This window comes from Amorphotheca resinae, assembly GCF_003019875.1.
Source record: "Amorphotheca resinae ATCC 22711 unplaced genomic scaffold M430scaffold_11, whole genome shotgun sequence".
Classification (NCBI taxonomy): Eukaryota; Fungi; Ascomycota; class Leotiomycetes; order Helotiales; family Amorphothecaceae; genus Amorphotheca; species Amorphotheca resinae.
In genome coordinates, this window is record NW_020194481.1 from 975,230 (window position 1) to 998,395 (window position 23,166).

Sequence of the window (23,166 nt, forward strand, 5' to 3'; positions counted from 1 at the left end):
CAGCCTACCAAGGCGGAGAAACCAATCCAAATCAGGACAGCGAGATCGATACCAACTGAAAAGGACAAAGGCATCTAAGAACCGTTATATTCTAGAAACGTCCGCCCAGTGCCTTGTGAGGAAAGCCTCTTGTCCCCCTTTCATGGCGAATGATTTCTTGCGCGATTGGTGAGGTTTGCTTGGGTATCTATCTCTCCTCCTGTACTGTTTAGATGAAAAGATTCGTTTGGTTGGCAGCAGAACAATGCGAACGTCGCAGACTGATATATGAAATGTGGAGTGTGGGATGAGAGCGATATAACTCGGTGCCGTGGGGTAGAAATTACCCTTATAACACTGCGCTCTCGCTCCCACAATACACAATCTACATTACATCAATACTACAACAAACAGAAACCCATTCTTTGAGAGTCGAGACTCGAGAGAGGCCGACAAAGACTCCGAACCGAAGACCACTTTCAATTCGGCGTTTACTGAACGCTGAGTTACATACGGTATCACCGCGCTGAAGTCTCATTCCTGCAGGGCTCTGTACGGCTCGGTCATATACGTTCAGGGCCTGCCCTCCGCTTCTTCCCCTCTTCCCCACTTCCCCAGGGGAATGACCTTCGTGCTACGGCGCGCAACCAGTCATCTCACGATGTTGCCGCAATTGAATCGGTCCGTTCAGGTTTATCCGTCAACAAGCTTTAAGCTTTTCAGGCTTCGGGGTCGAGTGGAGTAATCGAGCCATCGTGGGAGAGACAAGCTCACTAGGAGGCGGCGGGGAAGTTGGATATTGTGAACATATAAGAGCATGCTCGTTCTAGCTACAATGACTTCATTCGTTTTATTGTTACTTCCAGACTCATCTCATCATGCGCCTCCTCCCCTCGTCGTGTGCAGGGGCTCTCTCTTTGCTCTGCTCCCTGGCGATCGCAGCACCTACGGAATTGAAAGCCAGAGATTTGAGCTCTTTTATAGCTTCAGAGAGAGCAATTGCATTGCAGGGCGCGCTCAATAACATTGGACCCGATGGCTCAGCAGTACCAGGGGCTGGAGCGGGCTTCGTAGTCGCAAGTCCTTCAAAGGCCAATCCCGATTGTCAGTACCCATCTACAAACATCTTCCTTACCACGAGTCAGGAATCCCAGTTGCGTGTACTGACTATCATTAGACTTCTACACATGGAGTCGGGACTCAGCCTTGACATTGAAAATGATCATTGATGAGTTTATCCTTGGAAACACCACCCTCCAGACGATAATCGAACAATATATCCATGCCCAAGCAGTTCTTCAGACCGTTTCCAATCCATCTGGAACCTTCCTGCCTGACGGTGTCGGATTAGGAGAGCCAAAGTTCATGGTCGATGGAACTCGGTTCAATGGGCCTTGGGGACGGCCTCAACGTGACGGCCCAGCTCTCCGCGCTATTGCCTTAATGACCTATAGTAATTGGCTCATTAAGAATGGTCAATTTGTAAGGATCTCCTGTGAACAGTGTCGTCTGGTATAGATGGATCCATGAGCTATCACTCCTGCCTCAGACAGTCTCTCAAGGTTAAACCTGTGCTTTAACTCATGAATTCTCCTTGCCCCTAGGATATTGAGAGTCTTTTGGTCCAATCAAGCAATTGCTAATTCCCTTGTTGTCTAGGCGGAGGCCAAGACAAAGATATGGCCCATTATTGCCAACGATCTCTCATACGTGGGACAATATTGGAACCAGAGTGGTTTTGACCTTTGGGAAGAAACTTACGCATCCAGCTTCTTCACCATCCAGAACCAGCACCGAGCTCTTGTCGAGGGTGCGCAGCTCGCCCATGATCTCGGTGTCACATGTACAGGCTGTGACCAGGCACCGGAGGTTCTCTGCTTCCTCCAAAGTTTCTGGAACGGTAAATACATCGTGTCGAACATCAACGTCAATAACGGCCGAACTGGCTTGGATGGAAACTCCATACTAGGGGCCATCTCAACTTTTGATATCGATGCGTACTGCGATAGTCCAACCTTGCAACCTTGCCATAGCCAGTCTTTGGCAAATTTCAAGGTCTTGACAGACACTTTTAGGAACTTGTATACCATCAACGCTGGCATTCCGGAAGGCCAAGGGGTAGCTGTCGGGAGATACGCCGAGGACGTTTACATGGGCGGTAATCCATGGTTGGTTTCCGTGGTTTTGCCCTCATCAATCCGTACAGTAACTGACTTGATAGGTATCTGATCACCACCGCAGCAGCAGAGTTCTTGTATGATGCAGTAGCACAGTGGAAGGCTCGTCATGTGCTCACCGTTGACGAGACGTCTCTCGCATTCTTCAAAGATATCTACCCCGAAGTCACCGTCCGCGAGTACAAAAGCGGGAACGCCAACAGCCCATTCGCACAGATCATGGATGCTGTGACCGCCTACGCCGACTCGTACGTCGCCATCGCCGAGAAATACATCCCCTCCAACGGATCCCTCTCGGAGCAATTCAACCGCGATACAGGAACCCCCCTATCCGCCATCGACCTCACCTGGTCCTACGCCGCCTTCATAACCATGTCTCAACGCCGCGCCGGCCAATACCCCAGCAGCTGGGGCTCCCGCAACGCCTTGCCGCCTCCTACCACCTGCTCCGCCAGCTCCACCCCGGGCATCTACACCCCCGCCACCGCCGCCGGCGCCCCCAACGTAACATCCAGCTGCCAGGTCAGCATCACCTTCAACATCAACGCCACCACCTACTACGGCGAGAACCTCTACGTGATCGGTAACTCGTCAGATCTGGGCGCCTGGAATATCGCCGATGCGTACCCGCTCAGCGCCAGTGCATATACGCAGGACCGCCCGCTCTGGAGTGCCGCTATCCCGTTGAATGCGGGTGAGGTTATTAGCTATCAGTATGTGCGCCAGGAAGACTGTGATCAGCCGTATATATACGAGACGGTTAATCGCACCCTGACGGTACCCGCGTGTGGAGGCGCGGCTGTCACTACGGATGATGCGTGGATGGGACCGGTGGGCTCATCTGGGAATTGCTGAAGGGGGTTTGGGGTTTGGGATTGAAGATAGATAGATGGAGATTTAGATCTGGTTAATTACTGGGTTTATAAACTTACGTGCATTCAGTAATTCATGGGTTTTGCAAATCTGATTCTCATATAAAGATATGAATATGGTAGGACCTTCTCTCTTCCGCATTGCTGCTTCCTTTGCAGAACAAAAGGGGGAAAGGCTGTTACACATACGAGTCCGAGTCCCCGCGAATCAAGACTGGGGGATTAGATATCTATAATGGGGATTCTGCTTCTCCCGCCGAGTCATCAGAAGGGGGGAGTCCCTGCTGCGCCATTATCAAAGCAGTCAGCTCCGCAATCTTCTCATTCAAGCCATCCACCTTCTTTTCCAAAGACAACGGGATATTAGTATCCACGACTACCATCCCCGGATGCTTTATTTCTTTCCCTGTCTGGATCTTGGGACTGGAAGGTCCGTCCCCTGTGGGGAAATGCTGGGAGGTTTTGGTGGTGTTGGCGCGGCTTGATAGGAAGGGCCGTGGGCGCGGGCGTGGTGGTCGTATGTTTCTGGTAGGGTCTAGATGGAAGCTTGGTTCGGTAGATGAGAATGTTGATGCGCCTCCGCCCTTTATCTGGGCGTGGATAGTCTCGAATAGGAAGATGGCGGCGACGATGGGGAGATGGGTTATTTTTAGGACTACGATACGAATACTGCGGAGTTTCTCTGAGGATATGAAGAGTCGGAGGGGTCGAATGAATATTAAGGGGAAGAGATTCTGGAATTTATATGAGCGGAGTAGCCATCATTGAAAAGGGAGTAGACTTACTAAGGGAGGATAGAAATGGGTGAGTCGGTTGCTTGTGGATGCCTTGAAGAAAGTCAGTCATGCCTTGCTGGTGTTAAATTGAGCCATTCTATACCTCAAGAACATAGACTGAGTATACAAAGAGGTATTCGTCTCTATTGTGACCAGGAGCCCAGATTAGCTATGCAACACAAATGAAGACAAGATTGACTAACCGGGCATGAGCAATGACTTTGGAAAAGCTATCACTTAGAATGCTGATCAGGGATGTGATCAGTAGGATGTTGGTCATGCACACAAAAATGAGCTAAGTGCTGATCAGCAAGACTCCCTGTCAAAAATAGACGCTCAGATATACCATAAGGGGTGGCCCAAGTTGCGGCGAGATCTAGTTTTAGTCAGTAGGTTGAATAGTTGGACTGAATAAAAGGAGGCATACGTCGTTCATTATGTCCTGTGATGCGGTCAGTGCTTTTCTTCAATTCCATTTACGGGAAGACGTACGAATCCTAGATAGCTAGATCCAAAAAAGACCTTGATCAAAATCCAGCTCATTTCCGATAAGGTGAATGTATCTCGGGCAAGAAGCGTGAAAGTCGTAAGAAATCCTACCTAACATCAGCACACTCCTACTTTCCAGTGACGGAGTATAAGTGACTAACCCATATATAGCACAGCTACAACAACCATAAACTTGACAAAATCCCTGGCCTATAAAATTGGATTAGACTCATGCAGGTCAGAGTTATGAAGACAATAACTCACCATCGCTTTCAAGCACGGGATCTATTGAGGTCAGCAAAGTGAAAGGAGCAGCAGGACTAGGAGCATACAAGAGTGCCAAAGTATGGGTGCAAACTCAAGAGCGAGCATATTCTTCAAGATATTAGCTATAACTCTTAAAGGGGGAATGGGATACCTACCTCGGGACCATGAATAATGCTTCCAAGGACAGAATATCAAATGATATGTCAATGATCTTGTCACTATCTTTCACAAGTCCAATTGTCCCTGAAGTAGTTGTTAGGACCCATCTTTCCCGCGGATGGACCCGAACATTGCTTACTTGTTACCAAGAAAACCGCGCCTATCAATATAATGAACAAATCACATCCATTCCATATGTCGACTGCATAGAATATTGACCCTGCATCAATAAATTCGCCGAGCTCCTCGTAGGCGAAGGAAGCAAGCCAAATGTAAAGCATGACTTCGAAGGGGGTGATGTGATAGCTGGTGGTGTTAGACATGGGAACAAGTGTCGGATGAAGTACCTACGGATTCCGCTCAATAAGGACGGCATAATAAAGTACGAGGAACGTGGCGAAAAATAGGACCTCAAAAGCCTTAATATATCTCGGTACTCGTAATCTTGTGAATGCATCTGAATATCTTCTGTTGTAGAATTGCGGCTTTTTCTTGGTATTCGCGCTGAGTTTCTCCCAGAATGTTATATCCCCCTTCCAGATCCCTGTAATAACCCTTTGAACAATTTTTTGACTGAGAAATTTCTTACAATCGGCCACAGCAGCAATTTCGAGCCCATTTAGTCCAGTGAACGATGATGTAGGATCTTCCTCATCATCTTCACCATCCATCTCATGTGCAAAGAGGTCTCCCATATGCGAGACTGATCGTAGGAGATCAACTCTCGTACTACTAGTACCAGGTCTGATTGATTCTCGAGCTCGAAACTGCGGTAAGAGGCTCGAAATTTCCGTGACATTGTCGCCAGCATCCACCGCCTCTGTGGACTCTGGGTGTGTTGGCTGGGGTAGTTCGTAAAGACAGAAATTGACCGCATCCTGTTCTGATATGCGGCTTAGGAAGCGCCAGGCCACAATTTCACACGCAGAGGCTCGGGTCTCATTCAGCGCCCGATCATCAGCTTCCAGGATAGAGAAGTGCCATTTCAAAGTGCTGTGAATCAATCAGTGACATATCACGGAAGAAATGCGGGAGCCCTGACAGGAGAGCATTTATTAAAGCTGGGTTGGTGACATTCATAACGAGGTGCTCCACGAGAATACGAATCTTGTTTCCCGCAGATGTTGTCCTCAATTGGTCGAATGTGGACGGCGTGTCGATTTCATCGATAAAGTAACTGAATTCTACTGAGTGAGTGATTTCTCTAAATATTATCCAAGGCTTTCATACACTGATAAAGTCTTCACTATCTGCACAAAGGAATCCTTTGGCCCAATTTCGGGGAATTTGACTGCTGATGCCTCCACCATAGGAGAATTTGGTGGGGTCATTTTGGCTGTAGTTAACGAGTCCCAACTCGGTCTTGTTGAATCGGGGGCCTGGCTCAAGGGACTGGAGTATCAATCTGCTCTCAAAAAATCATATAGAGGACGTGTCTTAGACATCATAAAGACAGCAAAGATAGCTGGGTGGAACATGTCGTAGGAAAGCAGAACAAGAACCCAGAGCATCGATCATCCGAGATATCAATCAGTCCCTGAAAATAAGGCGGCCGCTACAAATACACTAGAACTAATTAGGTACTAAACTTACTAATCAAGTAAGGCCCACTCACCCCGCATTACCTTACCTATCCGCATCATCGCCCTTTTGCCTGCGAGAAGCTCTCAGCCAACTCTCGACGATATGAGCCCACAATATTGAAAGATACAACAGCAATCACGATACGACTTAGGGTTCTCTAGGTTTGCACAAGCTTGACTTCATTATTTCGATTGTCGTATCGGTCTCAGAACCACGATCTGCCGGCTTCTAAGCTGCATCCATCAAGATGGCGAATAACCCGCTGAGTACGGACAGCATCCTCAAACATATGGCAGATGCTCTCCCTACCCATGCCAAAGATGACACAAACTCCGACCTCAGCAGCTCTTATGAAGCTATTGCTCTCTTCTCGCACGCATGCATGACCGCCGTCGGGTTCCGATTAATAGGTTTGGGAGAAGGACAAAAGATGGAAGCAGAATGCCAAAGTATCTCTCCACGGCTGCCATCGAAATGGAATTCTACGTATGGATCGCATTCCTTTCTCTACGCGCATTCACAAAGCTCGATGCAATATGTGGTGAAGGTTGATAGATTAGGAGGCAAAGCGGAGATACGAGGCATTGGACTTGGAGATGAGAGGATTAGTAGGTTTGAGGTCACAGCGAAGGATTATGTCTCTTCTGCTGCTCTGCCCCTACGAATAACGATGACCGCCGATGGAGAGGAGGATAGGTCAAATCTTGAATCGAAGCTAAAGGAAATCTTTGTCTCTCCATCTCGGATTCAAGGTCAGTGTCCACAGCTCACTCTACCATTACGCATATGCTAACCTGTTCTAGACCTGGCATCCCTCTTCAAAGGAACAATTATCCAAAAGTTAATGCCGAGTCTGCACAAAGAAGGTTACGAAGAAGCACCTAACGCAGCCGCACAAGCTGCCCATGACGAACGCGAAGAAGCACACGCACGGCGCAATCCACCAGCCAATCCCCTTCGAAATCCTATGCCAGAACCCGCCCGACCATACCCCTTCGACGACCCCCTTGCCGCTGGTCCTCGTCGTCCCATCCCACAAGGCGACTTTCCACCTCCCGGTTTCGATGACGAGTATGACATGAACCGACCTTTACGCGGCACGGTCCCTCCATTCCCAGGCGCAGGCAGCCCCTTTGGAATTGGCGGAGATGATTTACACCCGCCGGGACTGGGACCACATGATCCTTTGAGAGGCAGTTTCGTACCTGCAGGTGGGTTTGGCAGGGGCGGTGGCATGCACCCCACGTTTGATGATCCCCTTTTCGGAGGATATGGCCAAGGTGGAGGAGGAGGATTCGATCCCCAGGCGCCTCCAGGAGCAAGATACGATCCAACAGGGCCTGGTGACGGACCGCGACGGGGCGGTTCCGGAAGACCGCCGAACCCATTCGGTGGGTTTTCAAGCGGGGATTTTATCTAGGCTGCTGCTGTACGATCGGTCGGATAATGGGAGTATGTATGAAATGAATGAATGGGCGGACTAAATTCTAGCATGGCACTGGCGTTACTTTATCTGATGCCTTAACAAGGGGGGAAGGAAATGAAGACTGTTCGAGTCCCCCTAGACGATCATCAGATCTTCACTATGATACTATACCTAGGTAGCTAACCATATCATACCAACCTTTCAATGTCATCCATATGAATCCACAACAAAAATTCCTCGAAAGAATCCTGTGTCTAGAACTCATCAACTATCTTCCTTCATATTCATCTCTCTCGCTCCTCACTCTCTTTTCTTTTCTTCTTTCTTGCAAGCAAGCAAGCATATCTGGAATCCCTTCTCATCATTAAGAAAGAACGTGGATAAGGTGTCGAGTTATAGTTGGAAACAAACGGGAGTCTTTGATTTCCTGTTGTAGGGAAAGGAATCTAGGTCATCGTAGGTATTTAATAATGATCTAGCTAGCCCTTTAATTCATTCTCATTCTTCATACAGCCAAGAAATCCAAATCTGGTTCCTAGGCGAAAAAAGCTGCCAATCTAAAAAATGTAGCCTTTTTTATTATCTAGTCCCTACATAATAATTTCATCAAATAATCAAACATCTACATTGTTTTCTCTCACGCCAAGCCCAATGCCGAGCGAGCTGGGATCTAATTGTTTCTCCTGATGCTGTGCCGCCCTTCGAATACATATGCGTCCGTCAAACACGTAGTTCTCTTCAAAAAGTGTCAATTCATAACGCATGCATCATAAACCCCCGTGCGCGTGTAAAAAAAAGAAAACAAGATCTACAATCAATGGGATATTGTCCTACGATCTTTCAAGCTCCGCCTCCTCAAGCTTCTCCTTCATAGCATCAGAAATCTCGGGGGTGCCGTTCTGTGCTGATCCTTCTGAAGACCCGGGTGTGATGTCTGCGGATTTCTCGTTGAGAGTTAGGTCGCTCAATCCCTCTTGTGCTGTGGCGAGAGATGTGGGTTCGCCTTCTTGGACTGCGGGGCTTGCTTCTTGCTTTGAGTCTGTGGATTGGGAGGTGGCGGCGGGAGCAGCGGCTGTGGAGTTGCCGTTCACTTCGTTATTCTTGTTTCCGGGCTTTTCCAATACGCATACTGTGTCTCTCCGTTCACTTTCATGGTTGCTCCCCACGGCCAAGGCCTTCATCCCCTTCTTGTCGTCGCTAGGAACCCAGTACAGTGGCCCGGTGGGGAACTCCTTGTAGTTCCCTTCCCAGGTCATAACGTCTTTCCACGCAGGATCTGGGACTGGCATATCACCGAACTGGAAATCCAGCTGTCCGCCATATTTCTTGGGGATATTTGCCGGATCGATAAAGGTTTCGAGGGTCTTCTTCATGTCGGAGCTGGAGAGGATAAAGATCTTGGAGGTGGTGATTGGATCGAACCATTTTTTGATCCAGCCCCAGACTGTGGGGAAGAAGGATGGCGCTCCGATGATCTGCGTACGTTAGTATTGCTCCCTGGTCACGAACGCCCAAAGGGGGAGGCACGTACAAAGATGCGGTCAAGGGTCTCAGGGTAATGCGCTGTGGCTAGGGTACTAGCATCTTGCATATGTGATCTCAAATTCCAAAACTGCTTCAAACCAACACCCGAGATGTCCACTATGTTATTGCTCTGCGTAATCGGTGTATTGGGGTGATCTCGATCGGTGAGCGCTGTGCACAATGGCATCACAAAACGCGTGAGGTTTTCGTAGAGAGCGAACAAACGCAGCAACTTCGCAGGTGTCTTCCCGTCTGTCTCCGCTTTGGTCTTGGTTTCCTTGGCAGACTTCTCGTACGCTGACATGGTTTTCGAGTTTAAGTGCTTTACCTCGAAGATGTAGACGGGGATGCCACGACGATCTCGCCGGCCTGTCCACTGGGGGTACTTTGGGATTGGTTAACCTTTGAATACATGGAGGACTCGAGATCGGGGAGGCCGTGCTTACCAGTCTTCGAGTCTCTTCATAATGTTCTAAATCTATCGTCTCGTACAATTGGTCTAGCTGGTTTGCCTTCCGCCACTCCTCCGTGTCGTGAAATTGTTTCCAAGCCTCTTGGACAACGAAGCGCCGCGCTCGAAGATATCGCCTGAAAACCCGTCAGTAGCTGAAGGGACGGGTAAAGCGCCGGAAAACCAACAGTAATGTAGCATCATCGTGTGAGGCTGGTGTCTCCCCGTTTGCAGGTTTGTAGTATCCGTTCTCTGCACACAGCGCCTTGAATTTCTGCAGTGCTTCCTCTTCCGCGGCGGACAGATGGCCCAGGTGGCCAGTCGGGTATCCGTAGGACTCAGTCGCAGACTGGACTCTATGCGCGGGGCCTGAAGTTCCCGACATGGCTGGCTTTTGCTATTCGACAGCAGAGGATCAAGGGGAGGAGCAATATGTCGGGGTTCTGATGTCGTTGGTGTTTATGTTTTTGGAGAGGGTCCCGTTAATAAGCGCCGATGCTTTAGGGATAGCAGGCGTACCCCGAGTCAAGTCAAGACAGGAACCCGTTGACAATGGAACCAAGGAATCCAGACGGCGGTTGATTAGAAAGGTCACTTACGAGTATCAGTCCAGGAACGGGGAATCTACGCCTCATTTCACGTCCTATATCCCACGGCGGGCTGATTGCACGACTTCCGAGTTGCATAGGTACATCCTGGGGGTCGCTGGGCGGGGAGCATCCTGAGTACTCAGAGAAGCGCTCTTGAAGAGATGCCGGCGGTGTACACAGCATCGATGTCTATACATATGAGGACCAACCTCCAGAGCGAAGCAGACGAGGCTGAGATGTAGATATGATATGACAACTAAAGAGGCTTTTGTCCCCATGGGAAAGGCTAATCAAGCAGGGTGTGGATTTGTGCCTGAGGGGGCAGGGGAGTCCATTACACATAGACTCCTAGAGATACATACGTAGGTACCTCATACTACCGATACTATTCTTCTTGTATATATATATACCTTCGCGCTACAACTGGTATTCCTTGCTCGCATTATACCATACTGCAGTTTGATCCTTACCCCAATTACCTATCCGGGGATGGATGAGATGCTTACGCGGTAGAGAGAAAAACATTGGGTCCCTACGGTGGGAGAGATCATTCCCGGGCTCGCGCGAAAGACCCCGCCTTGGTCCGGGACAACCCCCCATTATTCCCCCTCTTTGTCTGCAAACGCAGTCCAGCATCATAAAACCCTTCTTTTCCATGTTTTCGCGAGCCTCACAACTAGCACGACACTTCTCCCGCCCTCTGCCAAATTACGCCCATCGTTCCGCTGCTTTTCAAACCGCAAACCGCATCATGACCTCATCTACTGCCGACGAGCGGAACTCGAGGACCATACATACGGCAGCATGTCTGATTATCGGGGACGAGGTGTTGGGCGGGAAGGTATGCATCTCTAAGCTCCATGACCATGAGTTAGACAATAACTGCGAGACAATGGCTGACTGGGGTATTAGACTCGTGATGTAGGGCTCGACAGAGACACGAGAACATGCGATCAGTACTGATTGACGGGCTTGCAGACGAACTCGGCATACATGGCGAAGTTCTGCTTCCAGTTGGGAATTGTACGTTTTCCGGGTGTATTGGAGGGGAATGATCCTGACAGAAATACAGGCTCTCAAACGCATCGAGGTTATTGCAGACGACGAGAGCGAGATCATAGAGGCTGTCCAACGCATGAGCAACAACTATGACTTTGTAGTCACCAGCGGAGGGATTGGCCCAACGTAAAGACTCCATCAGATCCATCCTACACCTGTTAACGTACCTAGGCACGATGATATTACCTACCAATCGATAGCAAAGGCCTTCGGGCTCAACCTCAAGCTCCACCAAGAAGCCTACGAGCGTATGAAGAAACTCTCGAAACCCCACCCATCGCAACCCAACTTTTCCTGGGACGTAGAATCGCCCGCGAAGACAGCTAAACTGCGAATGGTGGAACTCCCTACCGACGAGACGCGGGACTTGGCCAGCCAAGTTGTGTTCCCCACGGATGAATTATGGGTACCAGTTGCGGTTGTTAATGGGAATATCCACATCCTCCCGGGTGTGCCCAGGCTTTTCGAAAAGCTGCTGGACGGCATGAAACCGATCCTGCTTCCACGATTGACCGACCCAGAGGGCAAAGGCATCCATAGAATATTGATCTCGACGCCGATGGCGGAGAGTGCAGTGGCGCCATACCTGACGGAATTGGCGGATCGGGTCGAGCCCAAGGGGGTGAAGGTTGGAAGCTATCCACGATGGGGTAAGGCGAGGAACACGGTCACTTTAGTTGGGCGGTACGTCGGAATCCAAGATAAGAAACGTACGATGTACAGTGCGTTGTATCGCTAACATGGCTGCAGAGATCTCGAGTTCCTGGAGAGCCTGGTACCGGAGGTTGAGAAGAATGTGGAGGGTCGTCGAGTGGCAGTGGAGGGGGAGGACGATCCGGTAGATGCCAATGCAAGCGATTTGGCCTAGGGTTGTCTGTTTACGTCTTCACACTATTTGGTACGGTGAGAATTCTAATCTAATATCGTGATCAGGCCCTAGGATCCTTTTGACCGTGTTATGATGCCCGCCCTGGCCCCTGGATTACCGGCAGTGATAAGAGACGGGATGTTGGCGAGGCGACCCTCATGGGCCTCATCTCATTTCTGTGGAGCACGCCTTCCTTATCTTTTCTTCTCCTTGGTCCCGCTTCTACGGAGGACCTCTGTAGAAGAATACACAGTATCTTTGACGGCGGTTCGGGTCCCTTCGAGACTGAGAGAGTAAGATAGACAGTCACAATCACCTAACCAAAGAATCAGAGACCCAGAGAGTAGTGGGCTGCCTCATTGCTAAGTAGTCCGTCGTTTGAACAGCACGCACGTGGGTGTCTCAAGTCCTCAACTCAACGGCCAAGAATTCCAAGATTTTTCAAGCCCCAGGCCAACTTACCGGAAGCAGCCGACGCCGCTCTTGCTAACGGTCGCAGCTATCTTGGATCAGGGACCGGCTTCCAGCGCCGGTTGGCGTTAAGAGCGCTTTTCCTCCGGAAGAGGGCTAACTCGTAAAATCGTTCAAATTTGTAGGCGTCGATCCTGGTCCCAAAGTGCAGATGATAATCTTGGTAGGCAGAGTAGTCCAATTGCCGACTACGACGCTCCGGAAATTAACTTCTTCTAGAACACTACTTGTTAGTCCAGTATGGCGACTGCTCGGGATCTTCAAAGTCCCAAGTGCTACTACTCCGTAGAAACGTCCTCGAAGGCCCCGAGAAGGCCGTTGTGCAAGCTGTGCTGCTTATCATGCGGTTGTGATTGATACACGTGCCTTGCGGGTATACCTCCGGTGTATGTAATGGTAATGGCACTTGGGGAGCAGCTCGGCTCTAATGGGGTAGGATGGGGACGCCAGGGGTGAACGTTCAAGTAACTGGTGAGGTGCGGCGCATGGCCGATCCCAAACGATTGCCTTGAAGCCTTGCCCGTCAAGACAAGACCTCCGTGTGTCCAGTACGGCAGAGACGCGGCGGCTTACAGTATCGTGGACTCGGAAAGGGGGGAGGCGGTCGCTGGGCCGAATAATATCTGCGGATGAGGACGGCGGGCTTCTATCAGATCCGAGCCTTATTGTGTACTAATGGATAGTATTAGTAGTAGTGTGTATACGGACCGTGTGTGCTCTCTGGTTGCGTACGAGTTCATCTGAGCGATCATCGATGGCAGACCCAGCAAGGTAATGAAGATCACCGTGCTACGGGGCGGTAGTAGCAGAGTAGCAGAGAGTAGTAGCACCGTATCACTGCCGGATAGTGGCACTGGAGCACCTACTGGATCATCGTTCACCACTGACAGAGAGCAGAGAGAGACGCTTTATAATATTCTCCCGGCCCTGGGTCCCAGTAGTCGTCCCTCTCCTCCGTAGTCTCCCAAACGGCCAGACCTGTGAGACCTGTGAGACCTGTGGCCACCGTGGTGTTGGATGCCACCAGAACAGCAGTAGAACATGCATAGAAAATCCTCCGCCCTTGGGACCTGGGAAGAGGCTGGATGTGGTCCATTGGAGAGAGAGAATCTGAGAGATGAACGCGTTCCCAGCCTCCCAATAGCAAGCACCGATGGTTCTCATTGCACACTGCGAATCACACCCTCAGCCCATCCGCGGCCGTGATTGGGCACCCCGTCCTTACAGGACATGCACAGGAGGATTTCCTGGAACCCGCGATGCGCGGGACTGATTGGTAGGGTCGAGGTGCGAGGAGGGATGGAGAGCGTGAGGGCGTGAGGGCGTTGAAGGCGTTGAGGGCGTGCAGCTGGATCATGGATGATTATCATGTATTCATCCCATATCGATCCCTCATTTGAGCAACTCACCTCTGCGCGGCGCGAGAACCTTGCTTGACCTTGCCTTAGGAGGCCGCCCCCGTAGACCCTGTAAGTATATTATATCTGGGCCCAGTCTTTGTAGCCGCGCCCGAAACCCAAACCCAAAAATTCCCCCAAAACTGGAGAACTCACCAGGGTCAAACTAATTAAGTTGGTCAACTCGGTCAACCGTTCACCTCTCGAGCACCAAAATCCCACTCCACTCTCTCTCCCTCCCGTCGCTGCGCACCGACCTCTGCATTGATTGCAACTTCTTGTGTCCCGACCCTCCTACCACCAACACCCACACTCTCTTCTCCTGCAAGTCAAGTCGCGACCATTAATCGCATCACTGTCCATTTTGCCATTTGTCCTCTTCCTCTTCCTCTTCCTCTTCTTCATACCATTAATTAATTGACCCGAATCCCGCTCCCTCCTGTCCCTGCGTCTCCTTGTTCCCCCCGCGCGTCCCCTTTTGACGACTTCCGAGCAGCAATCTACTCTGTCCGCTACCGTCCGTCCAACGAACGAATTCGAGAGAGAGCCTTTGCAGCTTCGCGACAACGACCGCCCTGGTCCATCAGTCGATGACAACAGTGATCAACAGCATCAACCAGATTCCGAGATGGCCTCCAAGGTGAGCGAGAACCCGCGTTGCCAGCTGGGCCGGATTCACAGTTGGGCTAACCGGTGGCGTGTCTTCTGCGATTAGTTTTTAAGAGAATACAAGCTCGTCGTAGTAGGTGGTGGTGGAGTCGGGAAGTCGTGTTTGACTATCCAGTTGATACAGAGCCATTTTGTCGATGAATATGATCCCACAATTGAAGGTAGGTCTTAGTTCTTTTCAATCGCCACCCCCCTTCCTATCTTCTTCTCCTGATCAAGCTAACGAACTACTCTTCCCTCGTCTACAGACTCTTACCGCAAGCAATGCGTGATCGATGAAGAAGTGGCGCTTCTGGATGTTCTCGACACGGCGGGCCAAGAAGAATACTCGGCGATGCGTGAGCAGTACATGCGAACAGGTGAAGGATTCTTGCTGGTGTACAGCATTACAAGCAGACAAAGTTTCGAGGAGATCATGACCTTCCAACAACAAATCTTGAGGGTCAAAGATAAGGACTATTTCCCCATCATCGTTGTGGGCAACAAGTGCGATTTGGAGGGCGAGAGACAAGTATCTAAACAAGGTATGTTCCCACCTGGCTAAGCCATTGATACTGGACACCATTTTTGACTGACACTTGCGCCTGCAGAGGGAGAGGCATTGGCTCGATCGTTCGGTTGCAAATTCATCGAGACCTCAGCTAAGTCACGTATCAACGTTGACAACGCCTTCTACGATATCGTGCGCGAAATCAGACGCTACAACAAGGAGATGGCCGGCTACACAGCAGGAGGCAATGATAGGTCCAACGGTGGCCCGAAGCAAGATATCGACATGGAAGGGAATGAGAAGGATAGGGGCTGTTGCGGCGATTGTGTAATAATGTGAATGTGGGGCAGAAGTGGTAGTTTGGGGAGGGGGCGACCGAAGCAGAAGTCAGACAGCGCTCGGAGAAGAAGAGGTTGGAAGATGGAGCTCGACACCTCTCACATAATCGGGCTGGAGATGGTGCGCACGAGCATCACACGCAAAATACTCTCTACGGACGGCATATCGGGTGTTCTTCCTAATCAAAGGGCGATATTAAGCAAGGCATGCATGCATTCTCGAGATATCATACCATCATCGATCGATCGATGCTTTTCAAGTTCTTCACACGCAGGCTTTCACAGGAGTCGATTCCACCATTTGAGATCCTTTTTCACAGCGAGAGAAAGAGGATACCCACTGCCAGTTTATTTTTTTCCGTTTGTTACTTTTAACTAGCGACTCTACTCTGGTCGAGAAAGGTCTTGAAATCCCGAATCGAACGAAAAATCTTCTGTTCCTCTTTCTACAAGGAAAGGGGGGGGATGGATTATGAAACTTGCCTGCCCCATCGTTTTGTTTGCTTTTCTCGGGCTGGCAAAGTTTACTTGTGTTACTTTGTTGTAGTAGATCGTGGAATGGACTCTTTTTTCTATCGTAACCCACGCCCACCCGCGTATATATATATGCGCGCGTGTGGGCTGGTATGTATCCCTTGTGCTATGCTAATTAATCCTAATGTGACGTGAACCTGAGTTTTGAAGTCGCCCCGCTGGGGAAAGGGAGCGCGAGTTGTGCTACTGACTGACCCGCTTAGCGGGGGGTTCTTGCGAATGCGAATGCGAATCCGGGGAAGAAATTCCAGGCTCGAAGTTCCGTTTTGCTGAAAAGTTGCACACAAGTCCATCTAACAGATCTGGTAACGACCGGGTTTCATACCTACCCCAGACTTGGCGGATATCCACCCCCTGGTCTTGATACCTAGGTATCCATCACGCTCCTTAGCCGGTTTGCGTGCGTGGCACGCTCGAATTATTTTCATTCTCTCGTTTTGTATTTCACATACACTTCTCTGGTATTAATCATGAAAGAAAAAGTTCTGTAAATCCAAAAAGTTGATTGATTAATGCTATCATCCATCTATCCCGCTTATCCTTGTCAAAATCAAAAGCACCTGGCCTGTGTTTTCCCGAAACTCCAAGATTCTAAATCTACCTTTACACCAATGCAGACCTAGCTATGCTATGCTGTGGTGGTGGTTGAGGAAAGGAAGAAATGCCAAGGATAATCGATACGTCGCTATTATGCTCCTCCTCTTCCATTTGTGTGGGTCGTTCCATATTTGCAGCGTCAAAGATCTTGAGGAGGGTTGGCTAATGCCATGTGTTGTAGCCCCCTCGAGACGGATTTCCTTGCTTTTAGATCATGTTCGTTACAAAGCTGATTGGAATCTGGCCACTTTTGTCCCGTTGACTTCCTTATGATAACAAGCGTTGCAGGAGGTTGTGCTTTGGTGACAGTCCTAGCAGGGCTGATTATCCACGCATTTCCAGCTGTGATATTCCCCTCCCCGCTGACTGTATTCTGACGTTTCCTATGCGATCCCTAAATATATTTTTGGTCAGATAACTGGAGCGGTGTATATGTAGCCTGTGGAGTTTTGACGGCTGTTGCTGGCGGATCTGGTTACTCTTCTTCATCCTGCTCTTCTTGATCCCGTTCCTCCCGCTCTTCTGCGAAAGGATAATTAGCGGACATACTGCTCTGGACATTCGGAACACTGGCAGTCCTAACTAGCGTTGCTGTTTGCGTAGTTCAAGTAATCATCAAAATCCGTGTCCTCCCAATTGAAAGGCACATCGTTAACATCGTTAGGATCTTGAGCAGGCGATTCGTATTGACTCATCGGGCCGGCTCTGAAAGCATCGTTTGCGTTCTGTAGCTCCTGGTCGGCCGTGTGTTGCTGCCATAGTGGCATCCCCGGCCAGTCTTGGTTCTGTTGTTCCGTATCTGGCATCCGGGTCCCCTCCAGAATTGCCGTCAGATCTGCATGTGGACTAGGCATGTCCGACTCCATCGGATCTGCTGTTGTTTGTTGTGGAACCCCCGTCTCAGGGTCGGTCGCTTGTGGAGGTTCTTCCTCTGTTGTGTTTAATATTGCCCCCGCCGCATTTCGCAGTGCCACTGCAGCGGCATACGCCTCGGCATCTCGAACTGTGAGTATACGTTCGTATGATGGGTCAAGCTCCAAGAGTCGAGAGTCTTGCCGCTGAAGCGCCTCCTCTAGATCCGCAAAGTCAAGTGGTACAACGTAGGAAAGTCCACCCAGAACTCTGCGACTTTCATATAGGTCGTTGAGGTCCTCGGTGATAAACTCGTAGGGGGAGCTACCGATGTTAAAGCCAGTAGGGCCTGCAGTGAAACCCCCGGTGGGCCTGTTGCTATATGTGCCCATAAAGTCTCTCTGTTCCCTTGCCTGCGCTCTTGCTGGCGGGTACATCATGTTCATGCTTGGTTGGGCGTCCTCCATTTCCTCATCATAATCCTCATCATAATCCTCGCCTGGACTTTTTCTCTTCGTACCCACTCTAGTCGATGGGTCATCAATCGATGGCTGCCCCCGACGTTGAGGGTCAAAAGGTACGTGCTCAGGCAAATCTTCTGGCCTGGGCGGTGTGACGAACGATGGAATGAATGGGCCTCGAAGGCGATGTGGTGGTGGATCGTTCTTCTTCTTGCCTGACCTCGCTTTTCCAGGCTTTGAGGAGGAGCAAGAATCCTGCTCACCTATAGTTACACATCTGTCGCATGGGAACCGCTTGTTCCTGTATGAGCAAGGTTTGCGATCCTTTGCGCATTGAGAGCATCGATAGGGCTCCCTGTTCCGCCCTTTCTCTCCTTCTTCTTGTTCTTCCTCACCTCCGCTGTAGTCCTCTTCCGCGGCGTCTGCTTTTGGCCTTCTTGGTGGATCTACGTCAAAGAGGAAATCGTCGTCGCTATCCTCCGGGGGTTCTGGTTTCGGTGGCACTGGACGGTTTATCTGTCTGTAAAAGAACGCTCTCCAATTATACGCCTCGTCTCGTCTCTGGGCATTTCTGGCCCGTCTCTCCTTCTGCTTCTTTCTCCAGTCATCACGATATGCCGTATTAAAGTTCCTGTTGCTCTCGTCCATCATCCGATTGTGCTTTCGAAGGTTTGCGTCATTTTCCCGTCTGAGAGCTTGGCTATGGATCCTACGTTCCTCTAATATCTGTGCTCGTCTACCTGGATCTGTGACCGGGGCAATCTGGGGAAGTCCCGGTCTTGGCCGTCTCTCAATCCCCATATTTGATCGTGACCACCTGATTCGACGCTCAGTTTGACTTGGGGTCTCATTCGGCCTTCGCGGGCCGTCGTCAACAAAGTCTCCCCAAAATTCTGGATGTTGGTCCCATCTCCCAGTGAATGGTTTCTTGGTCATATCCCAGCCCTCATAGTTCTGAGGAGGTTGGGCCGCTGACCGAAACCGTCCAAATCCAGCAGTGGGCGGCGTAAACATCGTGAGAGGGGCGTTAGGCTCTTCCCCTGATGCTCGGCGCGCCAGGATACCACTAACATGTCCGTACCATTCTCCCGGTGTACAAGTATATAAATGTTTTATCATGTTGGCCCAAACTTCCGGGGTGATGCTATTCGAAAAAAATACGCTGCTGTCCATAAGAAAATTCCTCCACTCTTGTGATAGGTCTACGAAACCGAGAAGCTCCTGGACGTTCGTCGAGGGATCTGCCAGTCGTTGTATGGTCATGTTGATCCACTGCTGAGAGTTAAGACCCGCGTTATTTTCGGCACTCTGTACTAGGTTCATCCAGTACTCTCTAGTGCGGAGACGGGCAGGTATCATATTATAGAAATGAGCTAAATGGGTAGGGACTCTCTGGCCATCGATACCAGGGCCAAAAGAAGGTTCAGAAGCATCTCCACCTTGGCCTCCCGCGGGCCCTCTTCTCCGTGGTCGCAACTGCATAGATAGTTGCGGACCCCGAGGCTGGCCCAGACCTTGACCAAGGCCAAAGCCTTGAGGCTGGCTGGTAGCCCGGGAGCGGGCATCCCATTCATTGTCTAGTGTCTGCCGGTACTGCTGGTACTGCTCGTCATCGTTGTTGGCATAAGGACTCCTGTATGGTGGGCTCCTTCGCCTGATAGGGGGCTGATACTGCTGCAGGTCTGTTGGCCCCCAATCGTACGGGGACGGTTGCCCTGCCCCGGTACCATATTGGGATGGGTTTCCTGTTCCAAAACCGGATTGGGATGGATTTCCTGTTCCAAAACTAGATTCATATGGGTTGCCTGCCCCGGAACCATATTGAGGAGCGGCTCGTGGCGGCAGGCCATATTGTGGTTGTTGTGGTGCTGCTGGGGTTGTTAGATTGGCAGGATTCACATATAGATTGGGGCTAGAGGTGGGTTGGTTGGACCCAACTCCTAGCTGCCCTCCGAATCCTCCTAGTTGTGGTCGTTGTCCCTGATTATTGAAGTATGGTTGGTTAAGTCGACTTGTATTAGTTGGATCCGGGTACTGGCTTTCCGGGTCCTCATCTTGACCCCCAGAAGGGTCATTGAAAGAGCTCCCCCCACCACCACCACCAGGGGCCGAGGAGCCGAAAGGGTTTCTTCCCGACATCGAAAGTCAACACAGAGCTTGATTGGACTTGAAATTATTGAAGAATCGCGGCCTTATAAATTCCTACATTGGGGAAGAAACGAGGAGAAGGGTGGCGGTTACTAACTAGATATCCTCGGCGTGAACAAGGTCAGGAATGTGCCCTTTGAGCCCATCGAAGGCCCGGATGCATCGAGCCCTTTGTTGCTCTCGGCCATTCCCCATTCCGGGTTGGATATCTAGCAACATTGTTCACGACTCAAAAGAAAACCTTTATGGCACTTGCACACCAGGATAGACAACTATATGCTGAAAACGTATAGGATAAAGAGACACCAGGACATCTCTCTGAGGTCGAATGCCTCTATCCCAAGTCCGATGCTCGAACAGAGGGAGGTAAAGGAATTCCATTTTCAGCAGTGAGTACTTCAAAGATCTTCGATCCTATTCTGGGAGTTTTTTGGATACTGTACCTAATGGTGTCGAAGTGCATCTTGCTGGAAGGAAGAGAAGGGATTCTTGAGGGGTCGTTGGAATGTGATCACGTGAGCAACGATCTTCAAACGACTGTATAGGTAGTGATGGCCAACTGGATCAATACAAAATAAATTGAAGGGAGAGTGAAAGAGAGATCACAGCAATAGAACCTAGGAAGAGCAGATATAAATAAGACGGAAAATCATTGTCACTCTCCTCTTAGAAGCATGCACGGGCAATACTCACAGACTACTGTAAGTACTGCAGCCGTAAAGATAAGATAGAAAGATAGCACGACACAAGTCCATACTAGAGGCTCACTCGGCGATGGGGAAAAGTAATCATGATAATATAAGGCAGGTAGTAAGGACATGTAGATATAATATATATGCTTCCCCTATTTCCACGGAAAGGGATCATCGGTTATAGACTCCGCTTATCGGGAATAAGAGTGCGGGGTTCACTGGATATACGCTGCGTAGGTAATACGGACAGCAGCAATCCATAATTATAATATAAGCAGATAGAAGGCCTCCACTCTTCCAATCCTCCCACCTTTCACCTATATCAGTCCTCAACACGCTCACGTATATATGCCATTCGTGTACAAATCTCTGCAATCCATCCGCACTCTGACCGCACTCACTCGCGCACGTACACCCACCCGCCCACTCATCCGCACCATGGCCACCACAGCAATGGGCAAGCGCCTCGAAGGCAAGACGATCGTCATCACTGGGGCCTCCTCGGGAATCGGGAGGAGCACAGCGGTCGAGTTCGCGCGCACGTCGCCCAAGAACCTGCGGCTGATCCTGACGGCGCGGCGCATCGACACACTGAAGGAGGTCGCGGCGCAGATCCAGAAGGAGGTTGGCGACGGCGTCAAGGTGCTGCCGTACAAGCTGGACGTCAGCAAGCCGGAGGAGGTCAGCAGCTTCGTGGGCAATCTGCCCGAGGAGTGGAGGGACATTGATATCTTGGTCAACAATGCGTAGGTTGCTCCCTGGGCTTCGGGAGGGGCGAACGCCGTGCTGATTGATTCACTTGTGTAGGGGCCTTGTGAAGGGTGTTGCCAGAGCGCCAGACATCGCGGCCGAGGATATGAACATTCAATTCGCGACGAATGTGACGGGGCTCGTTAACATGACCCAGGCGATCCTCCCAATCTTCAAGAAGAGGCCAGATGGTGGTGCGGGGGATATCATCAACATTGGCAGTATTGCGGGGAGAGAGCCATACCCGGGAGGAAGCATCTATTGTGCGACGAAAGCTGCGGTCAAGGCCTTCACTGATGCCTTGAGGAAGGAATTGATCTCTACAAGAATTAGGATCATCGAGATTGACCCGGGACAGGTCGAAACGGTGAGTTTGGAGTCACAATATATGGTGGGCCGCTGCTGAGCCTCAATAGGAATTCTCCATCGTCAGATTCTACGGCGACAAGTCAAAGGCGGATGCTGTCTACGCGTAAGTTCCCTGGCAGCTTTTTCTAGATCTATGCTGATGTATCCAGTGGCTGCGAGCCTCTCACCCCCGAGGATATTGCGGAGGTGATCGTTTTCGCTGCAGGCCGGAGGGAGAATGTGGTCATTGCTGATACTCTGATCTTCCCGAACCACCAGGTAAGCTTCCCCTCTTTCCTTGAAAGCAAAACTGACCGTATCAGGCGGCTGCTACCCTCCTGCACCGGAAGACATAGATTGACCGGACTGACTGTGTGTAGGCCGGAGGTGGTGGGATGTTGTACAGGAAGCCGATCTCTAAGTGAGATTTAGATAAATAGACCAGGAATTTCAGACAGTGCCTAGAAATACAAATAAACTACACTTCCCACCCATGCAAACTCTATATATAATATGTGAAACCATTAAGAACAAAACGGATCCAATATAAATCAGATTAGATCTCCTTGATGTATCGAGAGAAGAGCGATATCGCTGGTCGTTGATGTTCCCACGTCCAAAGTATCGATCCTCGGTTATATACAAATATAAGAAACCCTGGTACAACAACAACTCAAGAAGTTAAGGTTGTATAGTGTAGCGGTTAGCACGTGGGATTTTGACATATCAGAATCATGATTTCCCGAATCCCCGGTTCGAGCCCGGGTACGACCTAATCAACATATCATCCAAACTTCCTTTTTTGCTTTTTTTTTGCCATTTTTCTGATGTTTGCTTTTCTGCCTTCTTTTTTTTTGTTCCACTTCTTTATATTTTGGGAGGCTTTTTAGAGAGCGCATTTAGCCGAGGGGCAGCCGTCATATGATGATGACCTGCAGGAGTCGTCCACGCAGTGAGATTCTTATTTGAACGCCGACTTAAAGAAAAACTTGATTTGATATTCATATTTAGGGTTCAGCAATAACTTTTTTATAATCCCTATAATTTATAGCCCTAATATCTCTAATTATGAATGAATTAAATAAATTACGAGTGTACTGTATCAAACTTTCATTTTTCGCGCCCGCCGACGCCCCGCGGGGCCGCCGCCGGGGTAAATGGGTGGGGAAAGGGGTGGCTCCTAGATTTCTTATCCTAC

General features: G+C 50.1%; 8 protein-coding genes across 8 annotated transcripts; 5 read left to right on the forward strand and 3 right to left on the reverse strand.

Moving 5' to 3' along the window:
- The first annotated feature begins 412 nt into the window (after positions 1–412).
- Positions 413–3,048, forward strand: M430DRAFT_69289 (carbohydrate-binding module family 20 protein). The gene is made up of 4 exons (XM_024869419.1): positions 413–1,083; positions 1,157–1,461; positions 1,639–2,147; positions 2,201–3,048. Exons 1-4 carry the CDS (start codon positions 858–860, stop codon positions 3,009–3,011), a joined length of 1,851 nt encoding a protein of 616 aa, XP_024718020.1. The 5' UTR covers positions 413–857; the 3' UTR covers positions 3,012–3,048.
- Positions 3,049–3,258: 210 nt separating this feature from the next.
- Positions 3,259–6,050, reverse strand: M430DRAFT_22182 (hypothetical protein; the record flags this gene model as incomplete). Its single annotated transcript, XM_024864648.1, has 15 exons — positions 3,259–3,762; positions 3,814–3,855; positions 3,908–3,947; positions 4,008–4,099; positions 4,151–4,180; positions 4,232–4,246; positions 4,297–4,400; positions 4,455–4,503; positions 4,558–4,578; positions 4,626–4,668; positions 4,716–4,803; positions 4,859–5,025; positions 5,071–5,712; positions 5,762–5,896; positions 5,950–6,050. The coding sequence occupies 15 exons, from the start codon at positions 6,048–6,050 to the stop codon at positions 3,259–3,261; spliced, it is 2,073 nt and encodes a 690-aa protein (XP_024718021.1).
- Positions 6,051–6,550: 500 nt separating this feature from the next.
- Positions 6,551–7,723, forward strand: M430DRAFT_108211 (hypothetical protein; the record flags this gene model as incomplete). The annotated part of the gene is made up of 2 exons (XM_024861195.1): positions 6,551–7,055; positions 7,107–7,723. 2 exons carry the CDS (start codon positions 6,551–6,553, stop codon positions 7,721–7,723), a joined length of 1,122 nt encoding a protein of 373 aa, XP_024718022.1.
- Positions 7,724–8,405: 682 nt separating this feature from the next.
- M430DRAFT_146119 (hypothetical protein) lies at positions 8,406–10,092 on the reverse strand (the record flags this gene model as incomplete). Its single annotated transcript, XM_024862990.1, has 4 exons — positions 8,406–9,204; positions 9,261–9,638; positions 9,700–9,841; positions 9,893–10,092. The coding sequence occupies 4 exons, from the start codon at positions 10,087–10,089 to the stop codon at positions 8,560–8,562; spliced, it is 1,362 nt and encodes a 453-aa protein (XP_024718023.1). The 3' UTR covers positions 8,406–8,559.
- A 953-nt stretch (positions 10,093–11,045) lies between these two features.
- M430DRAFT_22185 (hypothetical protein) lies at positions 11,046–12,221 on the forward strand (the record flags this gene model as incomplete). Its single annotated transcript, XM_024864649.1, has 5 exons — positions 11,046–11,135; positions 11,273–11,317; positions 11,367–11,479; positions 11,525–12,037; positions 12,104–12,221. 5 exons carry the CDS (start codon positions 11,046–11,048, stop codon positions 12,219–12,221), a joined length of 879 nt encoding a protein of 292 aa, XP_024718024.1.
- A 2,257-nt stretch (positions 12,222–14,478) lies between these two features.
- On the forward strand, positions 14,479–15,608 carry M430DRAFT_127434 (hypothetical protein). The gene is made up of 4 exons (XM_024862022.1): positions 14,479–14,729; positions 14,805–14,919; positions 15,007–15,282; positions 15,349–15,608. Exons 1-4 carry the CDS (start codon positions 14,718–14,720, stop codon positions 15,585–15,587), a joined length of 642 nt encoding a protein of 213 aa, XP_024718025.1. The 5' UTR covers positions 14,479–14,717; the 3' UTR covers positions 15,588–15,608.
- A 1,584-nt stretch (positions 15,609–17,192) lies between these two features.
- On the reverse strand, positions 17,193–20,169 carry M430DRAFT_22187 (hypothetical protein; the record flags this gene model as incomplete). The annotated part of the gene is made up of 2 exons (XM_024864650.1): positions 17,193–17,239; positions 17,301–20,169. The coding sequence occupies 2 exons, from the start codon at positions 20,167–20,169 to the stop codon at positions 17,193–17,195; spliced, it is 2,916 nt and encodes a 971-aa protein (XP_024718026.1).
- A 1,139-nt stretch (positions 20,170–21,308) lies between these two features.
- M430DRAFT_53390 (hypothetical protein) lies at positions 21,309–22,324 on the forward strand (the record flags this gene model as incomplete). The annotated part of the gene is made up of 5 exons (XM_024868376.1): positions 21,309–21,616; positions 21,678–21,987; positions 22,037–22,092; positions 22,139–22,247; positions 22,292–22,324. The coding sequence occupies 5 exons, from the start codon at positions 21,309–21,311 to the stop codon at positions 22,322–22,324; spliced, it is 816 nt and encodes a 271-aa protein (XP_024718027.1).
- Positions 22,325–23,166: the final 842 nt, after the last annotated feature.